We start from the raw sequence: 12,221 nt of genomic DNA, 5'->3' as shown, positions 1-12,221 counted from the left end.
GCGATGGACGCCCGACAGCCTGTGCACTGCTCTTCTGCAGTGTATGGAATCATAGCGCCTCCGTCTTATGAGATGCTATCCGATGGCCCAACTCGCAGATCTTAACGTCGTCGATATTCATCTCAAACTCGGCGAGCTCTTTGGTTCTCTCAAAATTCTTCTCCGATGCCAGCACCAATGTGCCGTTTGCATAACAAATGACGCTGACACCTTCAACAACGCGCCATCCCGACATCGCGCTGTGAAGCCACTATGGATTGTGGATGATTTTTTGGAGATTTTTTTTTCCACACGGTGTCACAATGTGAGATACCCACGGTTCCGTTTAATGCGCATTACGGGTTGGCCTTGTCTAAAACGACTAAAGGCTCACTCACGCCTATTGGTTTTAGTTTGCGTTCGATTATTCCGCTAGCAACCTATTGGAATGACGTACCCCTATCCACCACCTATTTAAATTAATTTGAATTATTTGTAGGTTTCGAATGATGGGCGATTGATTGATGCTCCAATTGAATGTCTATTATTCCCGCATGTCGTAGTTAATTAACTATCTGTGTTGAGAATCAATATGAGTATGGTATTTCATGCAATAACTTTATTCTATTAAGAACAAAAACAAAGCGATCATTGGTTGCATCAACGTTTGTCCATCACATTGTAAATGAGGTCACCTAAAATAAATAAACACAAATTAGTATCTGACATTTATTACACTTTTTCAAGTATTCTAAGTTGCTTATTTGTGTTTGCTTTACATTAATTTTACAAACGCCTTCGTAATACGGTATTTCTCAAAGAGTAGGATCTGTGATACGCTCTGTTAGGTAACCATTTTTAAATCGGTACATCGATATCAGTTTTATTCGTCGGACTTAAACGATAAACTATTAATGGAAAAGCGACCGTAATACCAATGCATTAGATCGTTGCGAATTAAAATAATATTGAAGAATTTGGAGCTCCAAATACCATCTACTATTTAAAACTTTATGAGTTGGAAATACAATCTGTTTTGTATGTGACGTTAGGAAGTTTTTTACCATCTTAATTTTGTGCCGATTACGTTTCGAAAGGCGGACTTTATTGACATAGCCGGACGACGGCCAGCGGGCCTTCGGGGCTTAGCGATGAATCAGATATTATATTGTATTGCGAAGTCTACGAGAGAAAAGTAGCACCTATATAAAATTAAAATAAATAAATAATGCTTAAAATGTAGGCAAACATATCTTTAAGTTGTTTAGAGTTATATGAATCATCCACTATGTTTGCAAACAATGAGATAAACATATTATAACTTTTTATGTAAGTAAATTACGATTAGTTATATGATTAAATTATCAATTATTATTATTACTTTTCTTTTTTTATCTCATATAGGCTTTTAACCGTTTATTTTTATCCCCTTGCATTTTAATACTTTTAATGCATATTTCATTGGAATAATAATTGTAATATAACTTTTTTATTCAAAAATTACTTCAACGTATCAACCGACGAGACCTTTTAACGGTTTCTTTACATTCTTCACACACTATGACGTCATAAGAAATATAATGTTTGGGAATTTGCAAACATGTAATAATATTTCTCAATTATCTTTTGTAAATCAAGTCGTGAAATTGTATTTTTGTTTAGCGAGTTTGATTCACATTTGTGCTAGTTTTTAAGATATGTTTTTCTAGAGCGCTCAATTCCCTATACGCCAATATTATAAGCGAACGATAAAATGTTAATTAATATGTTTAACGCTTAGACCAGAGAAGGAGATAATGTTTATAAATACCAAAAAATATAAATTTAAAAATATAAACTTGAATTAAGTTATCAAATATTTAGCACTAGCAAAACCCGCGGCTTTGCCAGCGTGGGATTCAGTTTAACGAAAATCCCACTCAATTCTTCGTACAAAAATAGGTAAAATAAAAATGTATTTATTAAAATAAATTTTAGAATAAAGTATTTTTGAATCATTAATATTTTAACTATGCCACTGTTTTGTAAATCAATTTCTAGCGAGACACGTGTAGTATTCGTGTAGTCTAGTAGTGTCTCTTAAAATAAATCAGATTTACAATGTGATTATATGGTGTCTGACCAAGTCTGTACAAAACAATTTCTGTCAACCTTCACTGGCACCGCTTAGGAATCCGGATGGATCGCTAGCTCACAGTCCGCAGGAGAAAGCCGAAATCCTGGCAAAACACTTTGCCAATAACTCTGTGATCGATGATTGTAGTGCGCTGCCACCAACAATACCTTCATGTGGCCACACGATGCCTGAAATCAAAATCACGCAACGTGATGTGCGTGCAGAGCTGCAATCACTTGATGTACGGAAAGCCAGCGGTCCCGATGGAATACCAGCCATAGTGCTGAAGAAGTGTGCAGCGGATCTGTCTTTTCTGTTAACGCGCCTATTCCAACTTTCTCTCTTTCTTCAGAATGTGTGCCGGGGGCTTGGAGAAGAGCTAATGTGCTAGCGGTTCCCAAAAAAGGGGATTGGTCTGACCTGGCAAATTATCGGCCAATAGCTATCACTTTAGTACTTTGTAAAGTAATGGAACGAATACTTAACAACCAACTGATCCATTACCTAGAAGACCACTGCCTAATTAATGATCGTCAGTACGGGTTCCGACCAAAACGGTCCACAGGTGATCTTCTAGCGTACGTAACACACCTTTGGTTAAAGCTATCGACAGGCATGGCGAATCTTTGGCTGTCAGCCTCGATATCTCCAAGGCTTTCGGCATTGTCTGACACATCTCTCCAAGCTGCCGGCATAGTCTGCCTGTTCAGGTTTATACCTGAATAAGCTTCCTGCTTAAGTTTAGCCTCCGTGTTTTATGGCGAGAGGATCTTATTATTGAACTCGATAGGGCGTTAGAACTCATCGCCAAAGGAGGCTCTGATAATTTTGTTGAATTTATTGCCAAAAAAACGCAGGTATGCGCTCTCACAGCTAAAAAGACACCATTTTCTCCTCTTCTCTCCCTCTGTGGCACTACGCTGAAGATGTATAGCAAAATTGCGATACCGGGGATTGAAGTTCGGTGCTACCTTAATCCAAGGGATTACATCGAGGCTTTTATAAAAACAGCCTCACGGATACTCGGAGTTCTGAACAAGATGCGGCGTTTTGTGACACGACACAACAACTGTGCCTGTTGCACATGACACAGGCACTTTTCAAGTTTTCACTTCTATCAGCAGTCCCTATGACTGCCTGTTTTTTTATACACGCATATACTATTGCTTAACAACATTATCTGTACCTCATACAATCGGAAAGCACAGATAACCAGTTTTTTTAATATCTAGTATTTATAGTGTAACAGCTATTATGGAATGTGTTTGTATGTTCTTCCGTATAAACCGTATATTATCATAAATATAGTTACATATATAAAGCCAACTCAAACATAGTTTTCGGGTATACTATCTATACTTATACACTATATACTAATATTATAAAGGAATATTACTAATCTGGTTTTAAAAATTCTTTCAGCTACAGAAAGTTACATTATGAACGAGTAACATAGGCTATATTTATTTTCAATAAAAGTAGCATCAGATGTGAGCCATGCCAGTCTGCCTACCTATAATATACTTGTTTATGTTATAAAAATGTAATAATAATTGTTAAAAAAAAACCAGGCCAACTTATTCTGTCTGATAATGTGAGACGAATGTACAATGAGCTCGCACACAGAAGCCGTAGACAGAACTCTAAGAGACAAAATTATGGGAGTTTTTGACGGTGTATTTTATCGAACGCTTCCTGTGATGAATTCGTTTTAAAATAAATTATACCTACGCACTGTCTACTAAGTTAGATAATTGTTCAACCAGGTCGAAGTCAGGGCGGGCCGTTTGTGAAATTATATAGAGATCTAATCAAAGAAATAAATATTACTTCATAGGAAAAGAATACGTAACTAAGATAATTGTAACAAACATTATTTAAAAAAGGTGTCTATAACATGTCATTTTTTCTTCACAAATTTCTTTGTCACGTCTGCGACATTTATTGCAAGCTTAAGTCTAGTCACTTACATGCGTATAACGCATAACATAAAATGGACATTGATATTTACTAAAATTTTACGAACGTATATGTTCGTAGTATAGGAAGGAATACAGTCATATGTCACAGAAACTGTTCGTCCTATTTTATTTTATTTGCAACAAACAAAATTACATAAATCGTTGTAGTATAACGGGCTGTAAGATTTTCCTTTTAAGGAGATGTTTACCAATTACTTTTACAAACACAAGTTAAGTTTGGTTCAATAGTCGCACAATAAATATATATTATAGCAAAGGGTTGTTTTCCATATTCAGGCCGTAAAATACTTTTTAAAAGGTATTTAAAAAAGTAAGATTCTTAAAAAGTAGCTTTTAATTAAACATAAATCAATTTTACATAAGTTTATTTTTATGTAGTACATTTTATTTGTAATATAAATTCGCGTGGACTGTTGTAACACAATTAGTATAAGAAATGTAAAATATACAATACTATATAGATATAATACAGTTTACTTAATTTCTAGTTAAGTATTTACATAAAATGTTAAGCAAAGCATTTTGTTAATATTAAGTCGTTTATATGTGAACGTGAATCGTAAATTTTTAACTAAGACATGCAGTTGTTATTATTTGTTTAAAATGAAATAAATACAACTAAAAGATTTTAAGGGAAATTATTTAAATAAAAATCTAATCAATTTTGTTCAAGTTTAAGTAGTAAAAAAATAATTCAAGCTAAATAAACAAATTTTAGTTCGGAAAAATAACAACCAATTCCTAATCGACATACGTGGTATGTAAATTCGTACATGTGAATTAAAATACGTTTATTATTTGATATGCTATGCTATAGGATCAGAAATTTTTAACTTTACTTGATATTAAATTATTCGATATTAAACTATAAAAGTCGAGATGGCCCAGTGGTAAGAACGCGTGAATCATAACCGATGAACGTGGGTTCAAACCCGGGCAAGCACCTCTGAATTTTCATGTGCTTAATTTCTGTTTATAATTCATCTCGTGCTTTTCGGTGAAGGAAAACATCGTGAGGAAACCTGCATGTGTCTAATTTCATCGAAATTCTGTCACATGTGTATTCCACCAACCCTCATTGGAGCAGCGTGGTGGAATAAGCTCCAAACCTTCTCCTCAAAAAGGGAGAGGAGGCCTTAGCCCAGCAGTGGGACATTTACAGGCTGTTACTAAACTATAAAAATTAGAAGCTTTTTTTATTCCAAATCGATATGCGACTAGTTTGACTAGATCAATCACATTCTACGATACAATATTCCATTGAATATTGTACAATAATTGTTGGAATAAATTAGTACAGTAGTTATGTTCAAAGTTTATACGTAGTAGGAATGTTGGCTGGCAGGACAAGCGTCTTGAGGAGGTGAATGAGTTCCACAACCGACGAGAACCCGACACGTCGGCACCGGAGACGCTGAATATTGCTAAAATATAAAACATCATTCGCTTTACCTTATCCCATTAACTTGAAGTCGAGGCAGTGTGCTTCAGCACTGCACCGTATAATGTTTGGTCAACCAGAAGGCTTTGCCAAGCAGTGGGACATTTACAGTTTGCTACTTTTATATAATTACATTATTTTAATACTATTTATTAGCAATTGAACTTACATTCTGACAAGCAGCCAGTTGATTAACGGTGATGTTAGTTGTACCCAGCACTCGTTCTTCTCTCGCGAAATCTGGCTCTCGATGAAAAGTACCTTTGAGAACATAATATTTAACTGATAATAATATACTATGATATAGTAATTTGGCAAAATGAACTGCTTCTATATAAAAAATGATCAGTTCCTAGATGGGTCTCATCGTATCTCTTTCTTATTTGCGAAATAAAAATTAAATCGGATTTCGTTTATCTCTTAGAATGATTAAAGATTTTTTATATTAGTGCATCGATTTTCTTTTTTGCTCAAATAAGCCTTTTAGCCATAGCCTTCGTTCATAATATATCTCACCATAAATATCTTATGCCAGTTGGTAACATCATTTAGCATCTGTTATTTTTATGGTCTCGAATACATAAGTAAATAACTATCTCACCATCAGATCGCGGCACTAAATCCGGGTTGAGTTCTGAATTGTCTCTCTTTGCCTTCAATAGCTTAATGCAAACAGCGGTGGCAGCGACAGCTGCTGCTATGGCTACCGCTCCCGCCGTCACTTCCAGCCACCGCGTCCACGAACGCATCGGTACATCTTCTGTCACGGCTATTAAAAACTCTTTAAATTAATATGGAAAACAATTTGTAACGGAACAAAGGTTATTCATTACGTTTTAGTCATTGAACTATTCGAAAAAAAAAACAGATACAATATTTATTTATCAATAGAATATATTATTTATTGGATCAATTTTTATTTATTTATTGTTTATTTGAGACTAGCTTCACCTCTACCCGTGTCTTCGATAATGTTAGTAAGAATTAGGTTTTTAGGAATGACTCGACTTTTTTTACAAAAACGATATTACTTAGAAAAAGTAAAATATTCAAATTACCATATTATGTTTACTACCTATAGAATTTATTACCTGAAGGGCTCAATGGTGTTATGGTTTGTAAATGGACAGTCTTAGTCTCACTGCGTCCCCTGGAACTGCTGGCGTATACCAATGCTGTCAAGTTTCTGGTATCATCTACATCGGGTAAGTGGAAATGACCGGCTCCATTAGATATATTTTGAAAAATTGAGCCATCCGAATTGTGGAGTTCTAGATGGATTATCTGAGACCGACCGCCGTCCCAACCTGAACAGAAAAACAATAGTGGACATTTTTATTTTAAAAGTCTAAAGTAGAACAAATTCTATTTTTCAGACTATAGAGTGAGATAAAAAATAGTTTACACATTCTTTATTTTCCAAAATCCATTATTTTCTTGTATGAGGTTATGTAAATGCAGCTTTCTAACAACATGACTAAAAATCCGGTTATAAATTTTAAAGTCATTTTTAAATGTCATTTTATATTAAGATATCTTTCAAACTCTCAAGGAGTCATGAAAGAAGTCATGAAACACAATAAAATAAGATACTTCATTTTCTATTGATATAACGCAACGCAACGAAACGCAAACAGGTGTATCTAAATCAGCTGGTTTCATTTTTTTCGTAAATAAAAGAAGTTTAAGCATCAGTCGACAATACATAGTTATTACGCTTCTAGTCCTAGAACATAAATTTGTAAATATTTAACATAATTAACCTTTTTGACACTGAATTCTAACAGCATTCGGGTAGGATCGTAAGACGGCACACTCGGGAGCATGCGGCGGACCTCCAGGTGTGATGGTGTAGGAACAAGGCCGCTTCTGTTCCCCAAATGCATTAGTCGCTCGGCACAGCAGCAAGCCCACGTCACTGTCTCGAGGCATCCACGTCAGAGTCGAGGAATACCTATTGTGGTGTCCCGCCACATTCTGGATGCGTGTAACAATATACATATTTTTTTAATTGAACGCATATAAGATAATTGTTCCGGTGGGCTATAAATCCAACGAGGTACCTAAATATGGTATTTCGCTAGTGCAGGGTTTATTTTTAGGGAATATCGAAAAATATAATAATCTTTATGCCAGACGTCGTTTGACATCCATTATTTATGCGACGAGTACGATTTATTTGTCCTTCAATTACGGCTTGATGACCACCGCTATGGCTGTTATTTTAATTTAATCTAACTATAATTTCTAAGAAATTTCGGTAACTATCTCCCGAACATTTTATATATCTCATTTTTTTCATTCATATCTAATAATAAAACAAGTAATACAGCATAAGTAAATACGAATTTATTTTAGTCTATACCTTAACGCTAGTATAAAGTGTTCTTGAATCAGCAAACGTCCAACTAAACTGCAATGGTTTCGGAGACGCTTCAACGACGCACGTCACTGTTTCCGTCTCGTGGAGAACTGCACCAACAGTTTCTTCGCGAGTTGTGAGACAAATAGGTCGATCTAAAAGAAGTTTTAAAAATGTTCTTTACGAGTGTTCTTCACGAAAGTAATAAAAAAGCTCCTCGTCAGAAAAAAATAGTACTAACATCGAACTATAAAAATTTAAATAAAAACAAACGTTAAAACATTTCTATGTCTAGAGTTGGTACATAACCTAAAACAGACCACAAAATCATTAAAATCAAAGAAAGCACTTACATCCAACGTTTAAGGTGACTTTATCTTCAAAGACTGAAGTGGGCAGATGAGAGTTATGAGCCCGACACACGAGATCGTGTTTGCTGTCGCGTAGAGACGGCGCCAGCGTTAATGATGACACCGTGTAGTTGCCGTCATGTAATTCCTGAAAAATATAATGGTATATATTTCATATCAAATGAACAGAATTGTTTTCAAGTCGCACATCTATCGATATGATATCACTGCATAATAACTTGTTGTACCTCTTCTAAAAGGCTACAAAATTGTTATTTTTTTTTCAAATAATATTTCGAGATTGTCTCTTACCTTATGTACAGTAGGTCTAAGCAAAGTATCTCCTAGATGCCACGTGATGGCGGGTGGTGGAACACAGCCTACTACCACACAGTCGACGACACGTGGCTGACCCGCTTCGAAATCGAAGTTGTTGTTAAGTCGAATCTCCACTTGAAGAGGAGGAACTGCGTTATGTAAGAAAATGATTAAATTATAAAGTTAGGTAGGTGCACAAAAAGTAAATTGAAAAGTTGAGTAACTGTAATGCTTCAATAATTCGATATAAAGAACAAAAAAATGTTTGAAAAACTAAATTGGCTTAATAGCAAATAAATTATGAAGACGAATTGAATCTAATAGACTTTTAAATAACAAGTGTATTAATTATATTAATTCCATAAGTAACGGATAATTTAATGAAGAAGATGATAATAATATATGGTTATGTGAGATGAACAAAAGATAGAATTTGCGTATAGCTAATTTAAATATCCATCTTTTACAATAGATTACTGCTAGTTGTAAAACAGTTAATTGACTTACGATACATTTTGACAACCACACTAGCAATGAGCGGTTCTGTGACGTCAGCATTTTGTGCAAGACATTCGTAGTGCGCGTCGAGTTCGTCGCGTGTTGCGTTGCGCACACGCACCTCTGCACGAAGCACGCCAGCACGTGCCGTGTGAGCGCGCTCAATAGTGACCCCATTACGGCGCCAATACACCAGCGTGTCCGGTTGATCTAATTGTAATTTTACTAAAATGTGTGGTTAAATTGATTACAAGACTTTTACTATTAAATATTTAGCAATTAAATAGTATATTATATCATCATTAAGTGGTTCATCTAATTAGGTGGTTAAAGACGCTTTTAGGGCGCTATAGTTACGGTAAATCATAAAAATACACACCAATAATGAATAGTAGAACTTAAAAATATGTTAAAAATTAAACCAATCTTGCTTCGTTGGTATATGATACTAATTTGTCACAGTTAGATCATGTTAATATACACTCGTTTATGTTATAGTTGACGCCAAAAGTTCAGTTATATATTTTATTAACACAAACTATTAGGTATGTAATTTAAAGTTTTTTTTTTGTCATTTAGAGTATACACGTAAGCACAAATTTTATTTGCATGCTAAGCAAGTCTATATTTGGCATATAGTTTGTAACACTATTTTTATACATTAAGAAAATGTTTTTCTTTAGAATAAGGGTATTTTTATTAAAATATATATAAATAAAAAAGCTTGTATTTTTGGCCCAGGGCTTCGCTGATCTACAAAAACACTTGACCAAAGTTTTATCATAAACGAATTAATTTATTTAGTTTAAGATCACATTGAAGACAAACATACAACCGTAATACCGAATGAACAGAGTAACTTAACACGGTGATTAGTGCGAGACAATAACGTAACAAAACTTATCTCAAATACATACTTTGATTGCTTATAATTCTTTTATAAAGACCCGAGATGGTCTAGTAGCTAAAACATATCAACTGAAGAATGACCGTTATGAAGCACCACTGAGCTCTCGTGTGCTTAATTTGTGTTTATAATGGGTTGTCTAGTGTTTGGCGGTGAGAATAACATCGCAAAGGTACCAGTTTGTATATAATGAACGTATCTACTCTAACCGACATTGGACCAGCATGGTTAAATAAGTTTCAAATCTCAAAAATATTCAAGGTTTTCCTCAGCAGAAGAACATTTATTTATGTAAAATATACTTGTACAACTACCATCGTCCACTTCGCAGATCAGCGTAAGTTCCGAATTAAGACTGAGTGGGCCCACGTATCCCCTCTTGATTTCTTCTCCCATTTCGTTAAAAATTCTTGGAAGTCCAGGTGAATCTGCAAAAATATTTTGTTGATTTCTAATTTTTTTTACGTTTTAATTCTTTTAAAATTAAATTGTTATAATAAGAATTATATTGGCTTACATAACTGATTTACTCCGAAAATGCAAGATTTATCTATTGTATATGATTTATATACTATATATGAAAATTAAAGATAGAATGTGTTTTTTAAATAAACATACTACGTTTCTAAGACTGTGCCTATGAATCTACGTCATATATAATTTTTAAAACAAAATACTATAATCGTAAAAAAGGGTGAAGATAGCGTGTTCAATTTTGTTATTAACATAGAATGACTTGTAATATAAATTGTGGGATGAGTAACAGATGGCACAGTTAGAAATATTATTAAAGCGATGAAAACAGAACGAGAACAATGTAGTTCAACATAAGTTCAACATGAACTACATTATTCTCGAAACTTAATTAAAATATCTACTAATCATCACAAATATTGTCGACCAATTAAAAATAGGTACATATGTTGTCGATGAATCAGCTGATGGTGGCAAATGGCAGCTAGAGAATGCAATCCCGGTATTTGTCAGACTGAACATTGCCTATATATCCCGCGGGATTCGGGTTATGCAAAAGCTCGCAGATTGTCGTTAGGCTTCGTAAATAAATGAATATGTATGTATTATTTTAGTTTTTTACTATATGGGGTTCATGAGAAATAAGCAAATGATTAAGTTATCTGCAAATTTGTGAAACGGAACAGCAAACTTTCGCGACATTTCGTTATATATTTTATGATCTCAGTGAAAAAGAAGAAGTATCTTTACGATTTCAAAGACATCATCGTTTTGATGGCACAAACAGGCTAGCTAATGTTAATTTGTTTACTTACCTACCAACCTCACATCGATCACGTAATCAAGGGAAGGTGAAGCTTGATAGTGAACTCTACATCGATAAATACCGCTGTCCTGCTCACTCACACGCTTCAGAAGGAGAGAGGTGTCATCGTAGCAAACTCCTGCGTCACATGACGTTCCGAATAAATGGTTTTGGTTAACGACCCTAAAATATAATAATACTGTTGAAAAGTAGCCTTAAACTACAGACATGGAATAACGAGGACTGCTAGCGACATATAATATATAAGATTCGAGATGTCCGCGCCGTAACGATAGGCATCGAAGCATTTTGAAATATGTCGAGCATTCCTTGATAAATTCATCAAGTGAAACTGATTAGAAATTAAAATATATATTTTAAGCCCATTCAGTTTATAGAACTATTTGTATGATTGATCAATATGTTTTAAACATTAAACAACAAACTATATAAAATTATACTAGCGACAGTGTATGTAAATTATACTGTAGACTGTTTGATCTTACCTTCGCTCCGTTTCTTCGTTGGGAAATCTATACAAGAAGTCCCTATCATTCTTTAGCCACAGAACATAAGAGTCTGGGCCATCCAAGAACACTTTTCCTTGACCACACGGTAGCCGGGCGTCTCTTCCTCGCACAGCACGCAGAACAACTACGTCTGCAAATTTTAAAATACTCTAGGTTTATTCGTAACAAATAATAATTAATATAAAGACCATTTTCACAATAAAAAAATGATTAATTTTTCAAAGATTTTCAATTCCAAAATTATTAAAAAATATCTTATAACGTTGGTATATCTTATAACGTAAGTATTATAAAAAAATTGAAAAACATCAATTATTTTTACAATTTATTTAATAATTATTTTTGTGCAATTGAGACAACTATTGAAAAATTCTCTGTATCAGTAACTGTATTATACCTGAGTCTAAGCCAAGGACGTATGTCACCAAACAAATGCAGAACACAACTGGATAAGACATC

The 12,221-nt window shown here is 34.3% G+C and overlaps 1 protein-coding gene across 1 annotated transcript; it reads right to left on the bottom strand.

The window, feature by feature from the left end:
• Positions 1–5,393: 5,393 nt before the first annotated feature.
• Positions 5,394–12,221, bottom strand: LOC126780399 (uncharacterized). The gene is made up of 13 exons (XM_050504869.1): positions 12,160–12,221; positions 11,739–11,892; positions 11,243–11,415; positions 10,268–10,381; positions 9,056–9,256; positions 8,543–8,697; positions 8,234–8,378; positions 7,884–8,035; positions 7,282–7,495; positions 6,610–6,825; positions 6,120–6,287; positions 5,688–5,779; positions 5,394–5,501 (listed from the first exon to the last, which is right to left on the bottom strand). Exons 1-13 carry the CDS (start codon positions 12,218–12,220, stop codon positions 5,394–5,396), a joined length of 1,953 nt encoding a protein of 650 aa, XP_050360826.1. The 5' UTR covers position 12,221.

The sequence above is a fragment of the Nymphalis io genome, chromosome Z, assembly GCF_905147045.1.
Source record: "Nymphalis io chromosome Z, ilAglIoxx1.1, whole genome shotgun sequence".
NCBI classification, from domain to species: Eukaryota; Metazoa; Arthropoda; class Insecta; order Lepidoptera; family Nymphalidae; genus Nymphalis; species Nymphalis io.
Note: the sequence above shows the minus strand (reverse complement) of the source record. Positions and strands in the feature narration are given on the sequence as shown.

Bases quoted from the DNA above. Each gene is read 5' to 3' on its own strand.
- LOC126780399 (XM_050504869.1), bottom strand. From the start codon at position 12,220: ATGTCTTATCCAGTTGTGTTCTGCATTTGTTTGGTGACATACGTCCTT. The intron at 6,826-7,281 runs GTTAATTATGTT...TTTTCTGTTCAG, and splicing joins TAGAATTCAGTGTCAAAAAG to GTTGGGACGGCGGTCGGTCT. The intron at 5,780-6,119 runs GTGAGATAGTTA...ATGTTCTCAAAG, and splicing joins TTTAGTGCCGCGATCTGATG to GTACTTTTCATCGAGAGCCA.